The sequence below is a fragment of the Hyperolius riggenbachi genome, chromosome 7 (assembly GCF_040937935.1).
Source record: "Hyperolius riggenbachi isolate aHypRig1 chromosome 7, aHypRig1.pri, whole genome shotgun sequence".
In the NCBI taxonomy this organism is placed as follows: domain Eukaryota; kingdom Metazoa; phylum Chordata; class Amphibia; order Anura; family Hyperoliidae; genus Hyperolius; species Hyperolius riggenbachi.
This window is the reverse complement of record NC_090652.1, coordinates 163,637,839-163,651,998: the sequence shown is the minus strand read 5'-3', so window position 1 is coordinate 163,651,998 and position 14,160 is coordinate 163,637,839. Positions and strand designations below refer to the sequence as shown.

General features: G+C 45.4%; 1 protein-coding gene across 2 annotated transcripts in view; it reads right to left on the bottom strand.

Moving 5' to 3' along the window:
- Window positions 1–4,265: 4,265 nt before the first annotated feature.
- TNRC18 (trinucleotide repeat containing 18) overlaps window positions 4,266–14,160 on the bottom strand; it is a 225,605-nt gene continuing 215,710 nt past the window's right edge. For both annotated transcript variants that reach the window (XM_068244834.1, XM_068244835.1), the window contains exons 28-29: window positions 8,020–8,094; window positions 4,266–5,258 (exon numbers count right to left, since the gene is read on the bottom strand). In XM_068244834.1, the coding sequence (XP_068100935.1) occupies window positions 5,052–5,258; window positions 8,020–8,094 (282 nt within the window). In that variant the 3' untranslated portion in view covers window positions 4,266–5,051. The remainder of the gene's footprint in view (window positions 5,259–8,019; window positions 8,095–14,160) is intronic.

Sequence of the window (14,160 nt, the reverse complement as noted above, 5' to 3'; positions counted from 1 at the left end):
AGTAGTGCTCTTGAGGTCTCCCAGTGTTCATCAAACACAACAACCAACAGCCCTTCCGTGTGCAGCGCTACGGTTCAGTTGTCTGTGTCGGAGATGTTTGAGCGCAAGAGAAAATTGCCAGCAAATGACCCCCGGGCCGTGGCAGTAACAGCCAGCATAGCCAAGCTTCTGGCCTGCGAAATGCTGCCATATCGAGTGGTGGAGACAAACAGCTTCAAGGGCATGATGTCAGTGGCCATCCCACGTTACGTGGTTCCCAGCCGCTACCACTTTGCGCGCTCTGCAGTGCCTGAGTTGCATGAGCACGTGGTCAGCAAAATAACCCGAAGCTTGAAGAATGCCGTTGCCTGCAAGGTTCACCTCACCACTGACACCTGGACGAGTGCGTTCGGCCAGGGTCGATACATCTCCCTTACCGCGCACTGGGTGAACCTTGTGGAGCCTGGCAGCGATTCCTCACCTGCTACGGCGCGGGTGTTGCCCACGCCGCAAACAGCTGCACCGCCGTCCCTCCCACTGGATAACAACAGCAGCACCTACCTCTCTGACTCCTTCTCCTCCAACGCATCTCAAAGCTGTACCTCTTTCGGAAACGCTAACCCAGCAGCAGTAGGATCGTGGAAGCAGTGCAGCACAGCTGTTGGCATGCGTCAGCAAGCGTTGCTGAAGCTGATCTGCCTTGGGGATAAGCAGCACACAGGGGAGGAAATTTGGAGGGGAATAAAGGAACAGACGGATTTGTGGCTGGCACCGCTGGACCTGAAACCGGGCATGGTTGTGTGTGATAATGGGAGTAATCTCATTCGCGCTTTAAGGTTGGCTAAGCTGACACACATCCCTTGCCTGGCGCACGTGATGAACCTAGTAGTTCAGCGGTTCCTGAGGACATACCCAGGCGTGGCCGATCTTCTGTTGAAGGTGCGTCGAGTGGCCAAACATTGTAGAAATTCCAGTACTGCTTCGGGGGCACTCGCCAAGATGCAGGAGCGCTTCAATCTCCCCCACCATCGCTTGCTGTGTGATGTCCCTACGCGCTGGAATTCTACGCTGCACATGCTAGCACGCTTTTGTGAGCAGAAGAGTGCAGTGGTCCAGTACATGACGGCGCAGTACCGAGGCGCATCCGGACAGCTGCCAAGCTTCTGTGGATCCGATTGGGCCAACATGTTGGACCTCTGCCAAGTCCTCCAAAATTTTGAGCAATCCACGTTGCTTGTGAGCAGTGACAACTCTTCAGTCAGCATTGCCATACCACTGCTGTGTTTACTGAAGAGGTCGATGTTAAAAATCAAGGAAACAGCTGTCATGATGCAACTGGGGGAATCTGAAGGAGAAAACGATCAGCGTGATGGTACCAACATCAGGCCATCCGCCTCAGGGAACGCTGGCCCCAGCAGCTATGACGAAGAAGAGGAGGAGGAACAGCTGGAGTTGGAGCAGGAATTTCATGCCACCACTGACGAGGGCCAGAGCGGTGCACGTTGGACTTCCACAATTCAACGCGAATGGTCAGCAGAAGCAGACCAGGAGGAAGGTGACGACTATGATGCATCACAACAACTATCACAACGCTCACAAGAGGATGATGAGGATTCTGGTAGGACTCTGGCACACATGGCTCAATTCATGCTAGACTGCATTGAACGTGACCCACGCATTGTGCGCATTCTGGACAACACCAATTACTGGGTTTATACCCTTCTGGATCCACGGTACAAACACAATGTTCCAAAACTGCTTGAAGAAAGAGTCAGACAGGTCAAAATGGAAGAATACCAGCAGGCCCTTGTGGAGACTTTAGAGAGGAGATTGACATCCTCCCCCTCCTCTAGCCAGTTGTACGCAGACAGACTGACTTCCGCAAACCCAGGACGACCAGGAGGGCAGCAAACAACGCAAGCCGCAGCTAGTACCCAAAAGGGAACGGTATCGGCAGTGTCCTTGGAGTGGAAAAATTTTCTGACACCCATGCAGCAGCAGCCCACTGAACAGCAAGCGTGCAGATCCACCAACACCGATCGCCTGGAGAAGATGGTCAAGGACTACATGTCAGATGACGTAGCTGTGTCGAACAATCCATCTGCACCCTTCAACTATTGGGTATCGAAGCTAGACACCTGGCACGAACTGGCAATGTACGCAATAGAGGTGCTGGCTTGCCCGGCAGCCAGCGTTATGTCGGAACGCTGTTTCAGTGCTGCCGGAGGCATCGTCACAGATCGGCGTATCCGCCTCTCTACAGAAAATGCAGACCGTCTGACTCAAATTAAAATGAATCAATCCTGGATTGGAAATGACTACGCAACACTCCAGGACCCCAACCAAGTAACATGACCAATGAACATCTGGGATGGTGTAGCGTTTCCGGTCCCTGTTTATTGAACCTCTCATCTGTATTACATTTATGACTGCATGGCGGCAAAAAGCATTGCTGCTATATCCGCACGCTTTTTGTCCTCATGCAAGGCCTGGGTTGTTGTGTCTCAAAAACCGTGGCCTTCTCCTCCTGCGCCTGCTCCTGTTCCATCACGTCTGCTGCTGCTGGGTTAGCGTTGCCGCGTGGTCCCTGTTTATTGAACCACTTATCTTTATTACATTTATGACTGCATGGCGGTACAAAGCATGCTATCCGCACGCTTCTTGCCCTCATGCAAGGCCTGGGTTGTTGTGTCTCACAAAGCGTGGCCTTCTCCTCCTGCTCCTCCTCCTGTTCCATCACGTCTGCTGCTGCTGGGTTAGCGTTGCCGCGTGGTCCCTGTTTATTGAACCACTTATCTTTATTACATTTATGACTGCATGGCGGTACAAAGCATGCTATCCGCACGCTTTTTGTCCTCATGCAAGGCCTGGGTTGTTGTGTCTCACAAAGCGTGGCCTTCTCCTCCTGCGCCTCCTCCTGTTCCATCACGTGTGCTGCTGCTGGGTTAGCGTTACCGGTCCCTTTTCCTGGAACCTCTTATATGTATTACATTTATGACTGCATGCCGACAAAAAGCATGTTACCTGTGCAAAGAAAACAGACATTTCCCGCATTTAAAAGACAGTTTTCCCTTTGAAACTTTAAAATCGATTTTCTCAAAAACTATAAGCTCTTTTTGCTAATTTTTTTTTCCTCTTGTACCCACTCCCAAGGTGCACATACCCTGTAAATTTGGGGTATGTAGCATGTAAGGAGGCTTTACAAACCACAAAAGTTCGGGTCCCCATTGACTTCCATTATGTTCGGAGTTCGGGTCGAACACCCGAACATCGCGGCCATGTTCGGCCTGTTCGGCCCGAACCCGAACATCTAGATGTTCGCCCAACACTACTGCCCTCCCAAGGAAGATAAAACAATACAATGGGGAGGGGAGCCCAAATGTCATAAGATATTAAAAAAATAAAATAAAAAACAAAAAAGGTATTTTCTTACTTCTTTGAAGACAACCACAGTGGTTCAAATCATTGTACTGCACCAATGCTAAATCGTGACAAAACAAGTCATAAGTGCAATAAAATCCTTTCAACTATTACAGTTGTCATGATCAAGATGAGAAATTACTTAGCTTTTACATTTTAAATTGTTTTTAAAGTGGCTGCCTATGACAGCTAATCATGGTGATTGGCTGTTGGGGAGAGGAAGGGCGGGCTTAAAAAAAATAAATTAAGAAATGGTCACATTTATTACAAAAAGAAAGACAAATATTTACCAACAAAATAAACATTGGGGGAGCGATCAGACCCCACCAACAGAGAGCTCTGTTGGTGGGCAGAATGGGGGGGGGGGGATCACTAATTAAGTAACTAATTAAGCCAGCCCCTAAAGCTGTAGTGGCCTAATTTATAAAAAAAAATGGCCTGGTCTTTAAGGGGGTTTAAGCCAATGATCCTTAAGAGGTTAAAGCAGGTCCATACTCTATTAAGCATGCCAACAAGCCACAATTGTATAAAAATTCACGTAAAATAATTGTATGCATATGTATAGGCTATAAAATATCTGGTAATGAGGCCACATATTGTGACTGCTCCATGGGACTGCAGCCATGGTGGTTTTCTGACAGGGCCTGGATTAACATTATTTGGTGATGTGCACCATGCATAGCTTACTTTTTGTAGATGTACTGTAGGTGTGGATTACCTTGTCCCAGAACCGGGCATCATATTCTGTACACATTAAGACATTAAGTGTTTATTTAAATGGACACATTATCTGGAAGCATTGTAGTACAAAAAAAACAGCCATTGTGGAATCAATATTATTTAGCTGCATACATATAAAAATGTAAAGAACTACACACAAAGACATTCGCTACAATAAATTTTATGAAAGAGAACACACAGAAATGTTCAACAAAATGATACATTTTAGAGGTAACATAGGTAAAAGACTATTTCTTTTCATCTGAAGATTGTCTGAAAAGGTCAGTTAACAGTTCTTTGAAGATTTGAAATAGCTGGAATGCAGTATTGCATTACATGGCAGCATATCAGCATGAAATGTATTTTTTTTTATATAATTGTACTTAGGTACAGTAAAAGTGCTACTGTGTAAAATCTCGCATGTGCACACATGATCCCATTTAAGTTAAAATAAACGGTTACAACCATATATTTAAAATAAACTGTCACAACCAGTTTGGTCCAGAACATAGTACCATCATCTGAACCGCTTTGTCCAAAATACTGAGTACTTTTAGCTGCCTCTCCTTTATCAGCCATTTTAGTTGTTCTATTCTAATACAGTCATAGAGTCAATGTGTGCCTTTTCTAAGTGCTTCATGTGTTCAATAGGCATATTACTGTGGAAAGACATTCTGGAATATTATTCTTCACTTCAGTGTAACCAGTGAGCGTCTATGTACATGTACTTTCGTTAGATACATATGTGATAGTGATGAATCTCTATCTATATCTACGTCTAATGAATATTACTGTGATTGATATATACATACATATATATCATTTGCAGTCATCTTTCTAGATGTAGTGTTAATTTACAACCCTCCCTACTAAATATAAGTGTCCTAATGATTGTCAAAATAAAAACATCTCGTTTGTGACACTGTCCATATTTAGCAGATGACAGGAACTCCATCGGTGTTGTAGATCATTCCTGTGGTGGGTTCATAAGTTCCTGCAAGGTAGTAGAGATCCTCACTGTCCTGGTATTTCTTTGTCTTGATCATCTGTTCATACTGTGTAAGCTCTACGACTAAACACTTGTGAGAGACTGTCTGTACATCATTTTCATCGATGTGAGATGACCGGTACAAAGCACGCTGCAAAACAAAACATATAGTCACATTATATAGATACACCAAAACACATACCTGTTCCTGTGCTAAAAGCTTGAATACACTTTTAAAGTAATCAATCACTGGGGGGGATATGGAAGCTACCATATGTATTTCCTTTCAAACAATGCATATTGCCAGGCTGTCTTGCTGATTTTCTGCCGCTGATACTTTAAACAACCCCCCAGAATAATTATTCAGTATCAGATGCTGTGACCATAGTCTGACTGCACTGGCTTCAAGCTAATTTCAGGTATGTCAATCTGATGTTGTTGAAGCCAAAAAGATCAAGAGAAGACAACCAGGGGACTGGCATTGTTTAAAAGGACATAAATCTGACATCTCTCCCACTTCAGGTCCACTTTATGAAAGATTCCTTTTTATCTTCTCATCATGCATTGCCACAATCTCCACATTTCCACCCTGAAATCACAGGAAACTAGTACAGTAGTTGGAATATTTGAATTTCCTGCTGAAGATTGTGATAGAGTGGTATAGCTCACATGCCTGTTGGATATGTGCCACCAATCTCATTCATTTTGGGATGTTGTGTTAGCAGCTAGCTATCTGTGAGTTTTGAGACCGGGTCCCTTTAAATTTTGAATGCGGGTTGACTAAGCTACAAATACATGAATGAAGAACATAAAAACACAGATGACAATCTCAGAGCGCTAGACGCCAGGGGAGGAGCACATCACCTGTTGGTGAGTGCTGAATTCAGGACCATGCCTGGATTTGTTATTGGTAAATCTTTGTTGTACTTGAAAAAGGGACGATACAACATCCCTAAATGTTGCATTCTCATCTTGATCATGAATAAATAATTTTGCAATATTCTGGAGTGCTGATTTGCAGAGTAAGGTGAAACTGTACACCGTCCATGGGCGTCCGCACATTGGCCAAAATGGGGTGGAGGCCTCCCCCTGGATGTCCCTGCTGCCTATAATGTAATAGGCAAAGTGCCAGCAGCCAGCGTCAGACCTCTAATCAGCCGGCGACCAGTGAGTGCGGGCGCTAGTAGCTCGCGGACACCGCACTGATATGCAGAAGTGACATCACTTCCGCATATGCTGTGCGGTGTCCACAGGGTACCATGCGCCTGCTCTCACTGGTCACCGGCTGATTCTGAGGTCTGTGGCTGGCTGCTGGGACCACTGACTGAGTGCGGGGTCCCTGACACTAAACTTGGGGAGGCACCTGTCACCACCTACACTGGGGGGCACCTGTCACCACCTAAACTGGGGGGCACCTGACACCACCTAAACTGGGGGGCACCTGACACCACCTAAACTGGGGGAGGAGTCCTTGACGCTACCTAAAACTGGGGGCACCTATCATCACCTAAGCTAGAGGAGGCCTGTCACTAAACATTGGGGGTCCCTGTGTCAGAGGCGCTCACAATCTAATCCCTACCATAGTCCTTGTCCAGTGTCACACCATTGCTAAGTTGGCTCCACACCCTGGTCCATGGCCACACCCATTTTTCAGCACAGTGTACTGCGCGCGTCGCACAACTCCCCCCCCCCCTCCCCCCATTTTTTCAGCATGGCGCACATGCGATTCATCAGACATTGTGTAGGAGAGTGCAGTTTGAAACAGTACTCTCCTACACAAAGTGAAGCATGGGAATATCCAGGCTCTAATTTAGCCTCTTGAGGACTGCAGGGCTAAAACCCCCTAGTGACCAGGCAATTTTTAGTTTAAAAGGCCACTGCAGCTTTAAGGCCAAGCTGCAGGGCCGCACAACATAGCACACGAGTGATTTCCCCCCCCCCCTTTTCTCCCCACCAACAGAGCTCTCTGTTGGTGGGGTCTGATCGCTCCCCCCATGTTTATTTTTTTTTTAATAAATATTTGTGTTGCCAATTTTTTTTTAAAAAAACCCTCTTCCTTTAAATCCCTTCCCTCCCTCGCTCCCTCCCTCCCCACAGCCGGCCAATTACGGCGATCGGCTGTCATAGACTTCAGCCTATGAGAGCCAATCGCTCTCTCGTCCTCCAGGGGGACAGCCGTGTCACACGGCTGTCCCCAGTACAGCGCTGCTGCAGATCGCAGCGCTGTACAATACAATTAAGCGGCGGTTTCGCCGTTACAGTCTCCAGAGCGGCGATCGCCGCCCACCAAGCAGGAGATGCGCGATCTCCTGCAAATGCAAGCCCCAGGACTTTCCGCCAATCGGCGTTAGGCGGTCCTGGGGCTGCCGCCGCGGCCACGCCTACCGGCGTGTAGCCGTCGGCAAGTGGTTAATAGTTCCTCACATATCCTACACCCTTTACCATAAGGGAGACATTTAGTTAGACAAGCCAAGGTAATACTAGATGACGCTGTAAAAAGTGGCACCATAGAACCACAGCTGATAAATGCTGCAGAATTTCAGTGTTGAAGATTTAAACTAACCAACTCAAAACCTTTTCTTATCTCACGGGGCCCATTCTCAAAGGGAAAACTAAACAACTCTGTAATTTATGTTCAGCTTTAGGATAAGACCTTCTATGGCCATAAAATATTTTATACTTAATATTAATATGGTTTTCCAATACAGAGAAAAGTTAGGGATATGGTACTTCTGTAACACCAAGGAAACATGTAGGACATTGCATTGTGGCTTACAGCCTGGAATTTACACAGCAAGTCTGCCAATGTAAGGGGCAGGAGAAATACCTTTGATAGTGAAGCAGACTTTTGAAGTCTATAGAGTTAACTGGAGATGGCTAACAATATGAAATGACAGCATAGCAGTACTTACCTCCATGAAATCTTTCCGTTGTATAGACAATTGCAAACTGGGTGTGCTGCCTTTACCAGATGGCTGCTCCCAGTTCTAATTTAAGGTAAAAAAAAATATAAAATTGAGTTAGGAAAGAAAGGTTTGGGCACATGATAAACTGTACATCCTAAAAGACATAGCTGAATGATGAACATAACAGTATTAAAACAAATCTGCCAGAAGATTGTAATTTGCTTGCAGTTTGATAGCAAGCCAAATAGGCCTTTTACCTCTATACGACCGCGTCACGCCAATTGGCTCCCCCAGGACCGCCTAACGCCGATTGGCATCAAGTCCTGGAGGCGTGTTTTGCAGGAGATTGCATGCGCATCTTCGCTTGAATGACAGAGCTCCGCTCCGTCACCAGTGTCCCAGCGGCGATCACCACCATCTATTTGCAATGTACAGCGCTGCACTGGGGACAGCCGTGTCACTTGGCTGTCCCCCCTGGAGGCACAGGACGATCGGCTGTCATAGGCTAATGCCTATGACAGCCAATCGATGTGATTGGCTAGTGGGGGGAGGGAGGGCAGGGATAGTAAAAAATAAATAAAGAAATAGTAAAATTTATTGAAAAATAAATAAATACAAAATAAACATCACTGCAGCAATCAGAGCCCACCAACAGAAAGTTCTGTTGGAGGGCAGAAAAGGGGGCGGAATCACTTGTGTGCTGAGATGTACAGCCCTGCAGCAAGCCCTTAAAGCTGCAGTGCCCTAAATTGTAAAAAAAAATTGCTTGGTCACTAGGGAGTGTAAGCCTATGGTCCTAAAGAGGTTAAAGGGGAAATAAAGTAAAGTAGACAAAGGTATACTATAATAAAACCCCTCTGATGTTTCACTTTATCAAGACTAGAAAAAAAAAATTGTGCATGCACAGAAGCCTGCTACCCAGCTGGGGTCAGCCATCTTACAGAGGGCACAGTGGCGCTCTGGTTTAGTGCTGCAGTTCTGCTACCCTCCAGAGAGAGTTTTAGGGATTGGAAGAAGTCCCAAATAAACTTTTTTTCAGCTCAGAAAGACTTGAGGCCTGGTTTTACAACTGGCCATTGCGGTGCGATCGCACTGCAAAAAAACACGATTTATATGACCCTGCAGCAGAGTGCGTCGACAGGGTCATATGCATAGCGCAGCATGCCCGATATACTCCACCGCCAACATATTTAAAGTGCCTGTTGTACCTCCACACCTTATTAAGGAGTGTGCCCCTAAAACACAATTAGTCAGTGTATCCCTCAAAATATTTTAAGGCATGGTCCCCAAAATCATATAAGGCAATATGGCCCTTAAGAAATTGGGCTGTGTGTCCCCTGAAATGTAATTAGGTAGTGTATCCTCCAAAATATAAATAGGCAGTGTATCCTCCAAAACATAATTAGGCACTATGCTTCTGTGTCCCCTACAATAGACAGTCCTCAAAACTTAATTATGCAGAGTAGCCACTGGACAGCATAGTGTGGCAGATTCTGTTATCACGAAGCAGCTATGTCTGCATGCCATCTCTACCAGTCACTTGGATTACACATATTTAACCACTTAACAACCTCTGCCACGCTTATCTACGCCCCTTTAAACTTCACCTGAGTCACAGGGGCGTAGATAGGCATCTCCTGTTTATTTTGCTGCTGTGCGCGTTCGCGTGCACGCGAATTTGCATACGCGTCGGGCACCCGCGGGTCCATGATTGGCTGATGTGAACATGTGTTCACAAAGCCAATGACAGTGCTCATTCATGCAGAATGTGTGTAAACATTGCATCAGTCTCTATGCTGTTACAGTTACTGAGATCACTCGTGAGAGGATCTCAGATAACTAACACAGCATTAGTGACTGATCAGCATTAGTGAGTTTTTTTTTAAATAAATGATACCCCCATTAAGCCCATTAACCCTTGCCTCCCTTAAATGTGAAAATTGCTGTGGTTTTTAGGTGAAAAACCCTGTGGTAGAGAAGTGGTTAAAACTGCATCACCGGGTTGCTCAATCTCCCCTCTCCTATTTGCAATTGCTATAGAACCCCTTGCTGTCCACCTCAGGCAAGATGTGGAAATACAAGACACACAACATTTATATTGTACTTTTCTCTTGGCGGACTCTAAGCACCAGAGCTACAGCCACTAGGGCACGCTCAGTAGGCAGTAGCAAGTCAGGGCATGCTCAGTAGGCAGTAGAAAGTCAGGGCACGCTTAGTAGGCAGTAGCAAGTCAGGGCATGCTCAGTAGGCAGTAGAAAGTCAGGGCACGCTCAGTAGGCAGTAGAAAGTCAGGGCACGCTCAGTAGGCAATAGCAAGTCAGGGCACGCTCAGTAGGCAGTAGTAGGAAGTCTTGCCCAAGTTCTCCTTACTGAGTCCTGGTTTACTGTCAGAGGCAGAGCCCTTAACCAGTAAACTATCCACCCACCATGGTCCATATTGCTGATTACTTCTTGCTTCATTTAGCTGATCCAGGCAAGGCCCCTGGTGGTTAGCGTTAGGCACCACCAAAGGAGTGGTTAATTTTAGGCACCACCAGGCAAGGGTTCTATGTGAGAGTAGGGTTGGGTTAAGCTGTATTGTTGAATTAGGTTACGATTTTAAACGTTAATATATTTTCGTTATCAACTCCTGTCTGTTTTAAAACCGTATTTATTATTAACCTATTCCGGAAACGATGTTTATCATTGAGATTTCATTATCCATCTGCGCCATTTCGTTATCCAGCCGGGGCCCTTTTTCCCTTTAGCACAGGGTGGTTTTATCACATGATGTGGGAATGCCCTGCAATCGATGCCTACTAGTTGCACGTTACTAAATTCCTGCATGATGTTAAGGGTATCCCAGTGCCATATAGTCTAAGGAATTGCCTCTTAAATCTCCTGCCTATTCACATTAATGATAAAAACTCTAAAGCTCTCCCATGCATTTAGCCAGGAAAACACTAGTCACACACTAAATACGCCCTATAAGGGTTTTTTTCCCCACTAGCTGCAATCCGCTTCAAAAAGCGAATTGCAGCCTTTCTGATCGCAAGAGCACTGTGACATATGAAAATCGCAGTGCTCATTTTCCATTAGCATGTTTAAACTTTTTACCGCACACAATCGCTGGCTAGCGTGATTCTCGCTGCGATCACGCTTTGTTTACAACAGCTGCAAGGTGCAATCTTGGGTAGTGGAAAAAACAGCTTGCGATCACGCTTGCCGAAGGAAGAGCCCTTACTCCTATTTGTAGAGAATGGATTCACTCTGTGAATGCAATTCTGCCAGATCATAAAATAATCTACACGCATAGGGGAACCCTCACCAAATTTAATTGCATTTTGTCGCACTGGAAAAAGTCCTCTCTTACAAACATATAGATCCTTTCCTACGTTGTATAATGGGGCCTACATAGTCTTTGACTGCTGTGTTATTATTGTATGGTTATATATTGCATCGACCTGTTATACGCAGAATCCTGTTCTTTTGAGATCTATGCATACATTTGCTTTGCAATGTTTGAATTTATTGATGTGTCAAGTTTAATAAATAAAAACAAAAGAAACTACATTATAATTGACATGACGTGAACAGACTTTAGCCATGTAAACTGGACCGTCGCTTAACGTGAACCCGAGGTGAAAATAAACCTATGAGGTAAACAATTATATTTATCCTCCTACTCCTAAAAAGGACTTTTTTAAATCTCAGGGTTTCATTTTATATTTATAGATTTGCAAAGTAGTTTGAATGTTTTATTGTCTCTAATCAGTGGCAGCCTATTAAGTGTCCCAGAGTTAGAAAAAGGTGAATAGTTCATATGTATTTTATCTCTCCCTGCCCTCAGAAGTTGAATTCTGCAATACAAACTTTTGAAGCTATGAATTTGCTAGTGAGGTTTACCGGTACTATATTCTCGAAAAGGTACCAACAAGACTGAAGCTGTCACTTCCATGCCTAGAAATTACCTCTTTCAGGAAGCAAAATAAAACAAGTAAAACAGCCTGGTTAATGTTTTGTACTGTACATGCACATGTTTATCTCATGTCACGTCACCTCGGTACACTTTAAACATTAAATTTCTATTTATTACAGTAATGCTTTATGCTACGTTATTTTTAATCTGAAAGTGACTATAAGCTGACAGGATAAAACAATCGTATCTACAGAACTAACCTAGAATAAGATATTCCTGGAGTCCCATATTTTTATTTTAAAGTGTTAAAAAATGTGGTCTTGTAAGGTTGAACTGTCTCAGTGTGATTTGCTAATGTGCTTTATGTTTATTCAGTTCCAACAGCGCTGAATCTCTTCCCAACATATTTTGAATTAGTCCATCTCCTTTTAAAGTTTCATTTAATTATTTCAAAATCACTCCCTCAAAAGGACCTACATTAAGATGCCTGCCAGCCTGCCTAATCACGTGCAACTGCTTTTGAAAATAACAATCATGATATTACCCAACGAGGAGACTAGTCTAATGCCGGGACTACACGGGACGTTTCCGCGGCTCGATTATGCCACCGGATCGATTCCCGCTCGTCCCCGTGGGCGATTCTTTTATCTTCTGCTCGTTTTCCTTATCTTTTTCGATTGTCCCGGCCTGCGGTATCGAGCACGGAATCAATCTGGCGCGTGATCGGACACGTCGGAAATTATCAATCGATCCATCTAATGGCTCGATCGAGCCGCGGAAACGCACCGCGTATTCCCGGCATAAAATTAGTTGATAAAAGGTTCAGTAGGGCTGCACGATTTTAGGAAAAAACTGAAATTGCGATTTTTCTCTCAAATTGCGATTTCGATTTTTTCACGATTTTCTTCAAATCGAGCTTTAGCACTAAATTCACAATGCCCCCAGTATAGTTTAGCCAGCTATAGGTGCCCCAGTAAAGGTTAGCTAACTATAGGTGCCCCAGTATAGGTAATCCAGCTATAGGTGTTGCAGTGCAGGTTAGCCTGTTTAGGTACCGCAGTACAGGTTAGCCAGTGTAGGTACCGCAGTACAGGTTAGCCAGTGTAGGTATCGCAGTACAGGTTAGCCAGTGTATAGGTGCCACAGTACAGGTTAGCCAGTGTAGGTGCCGCAGTACAGGTTAGCCAGTGTAGGTGCCGCAGTACAGGTTAGCCAGTGTAGGTATCGCAGTACAGGTTAGCCATCCTGATCCCCTTTAGTGTAACCAGATTCCCCCTCTCCCCCCACACATACACACTCGCACACACCTTTAGTGTATATAGGCAGATCCCCCTTAGTGTATATATAGCCAGATCCCCCCCCCCCCCCTCTTAGTGTATTTAGGCAGATTCTTTCCCCTCTCTTTAGTGTATATAGCCAGATCACCACTTTAGTGTACATAGGCAGTCCGTCCGTCCCCTTAATGTATATAGCTAGATCCCCCTTTAGTATAGGCAGATCCCCCACTTTAGCTTATATTGCCATATCTCCCCTTTAGTATAGGCAGACACACTTCCCCACTTCCCTTTAGTGTAGATCCCCTTTAGTGTATATAGGCAGTTCCCCCCCTTCCCCCGCTTAATGTATATAGCCTGATCCCCCTCTTTAGCATATATAGCCAGATCCCCCCTTTAGTATAGGCAGATACACTTCCCCCCCCTTTTAGTGTATATAGGCAGATCCCCCTCACGATGGTACCTGCTTCTCTTCCGGCCCCCTCCTTCTCACCTGGCCCCCTCCTCCAGCAAGTTCTGATCCCATTCAGCTTCACCGCATTAGATTGCTGCGCAGTGAGCCGCGGTGAACAGGCAGTGAGTGTTGCTTGGTAACAGTGGGCGCCAGGAAGTGATGTCACACTTCCTGATTCAGGCCCCGCAATACTGGGCAACACTCGCTGCTTGTTCACCACGGCTCACCGCGCAGCAGTCTAATGCAGTGAAACCAAACGGGATAAGAACTTGCTGGAGGAGGGGGTCAGGAGAGAGGGAGGGGGCCGGGAGAGGAGTAGGTACCAGCGGCTGCAAAAATCGCAGCAAAACCGACACTGACGATCTGAAGATTGTCAAGCCCCTGATCGCGATTTTCGGTTTTAAACCGAAAATCGTTCAGCCCTAAGGTTCAGCATTATAATATCTGTAGAAACTGACGGCTACATACAAAGTAGAACTTTTATCCTGTATTTATTCTGGGACAAATGTACATCTTATATG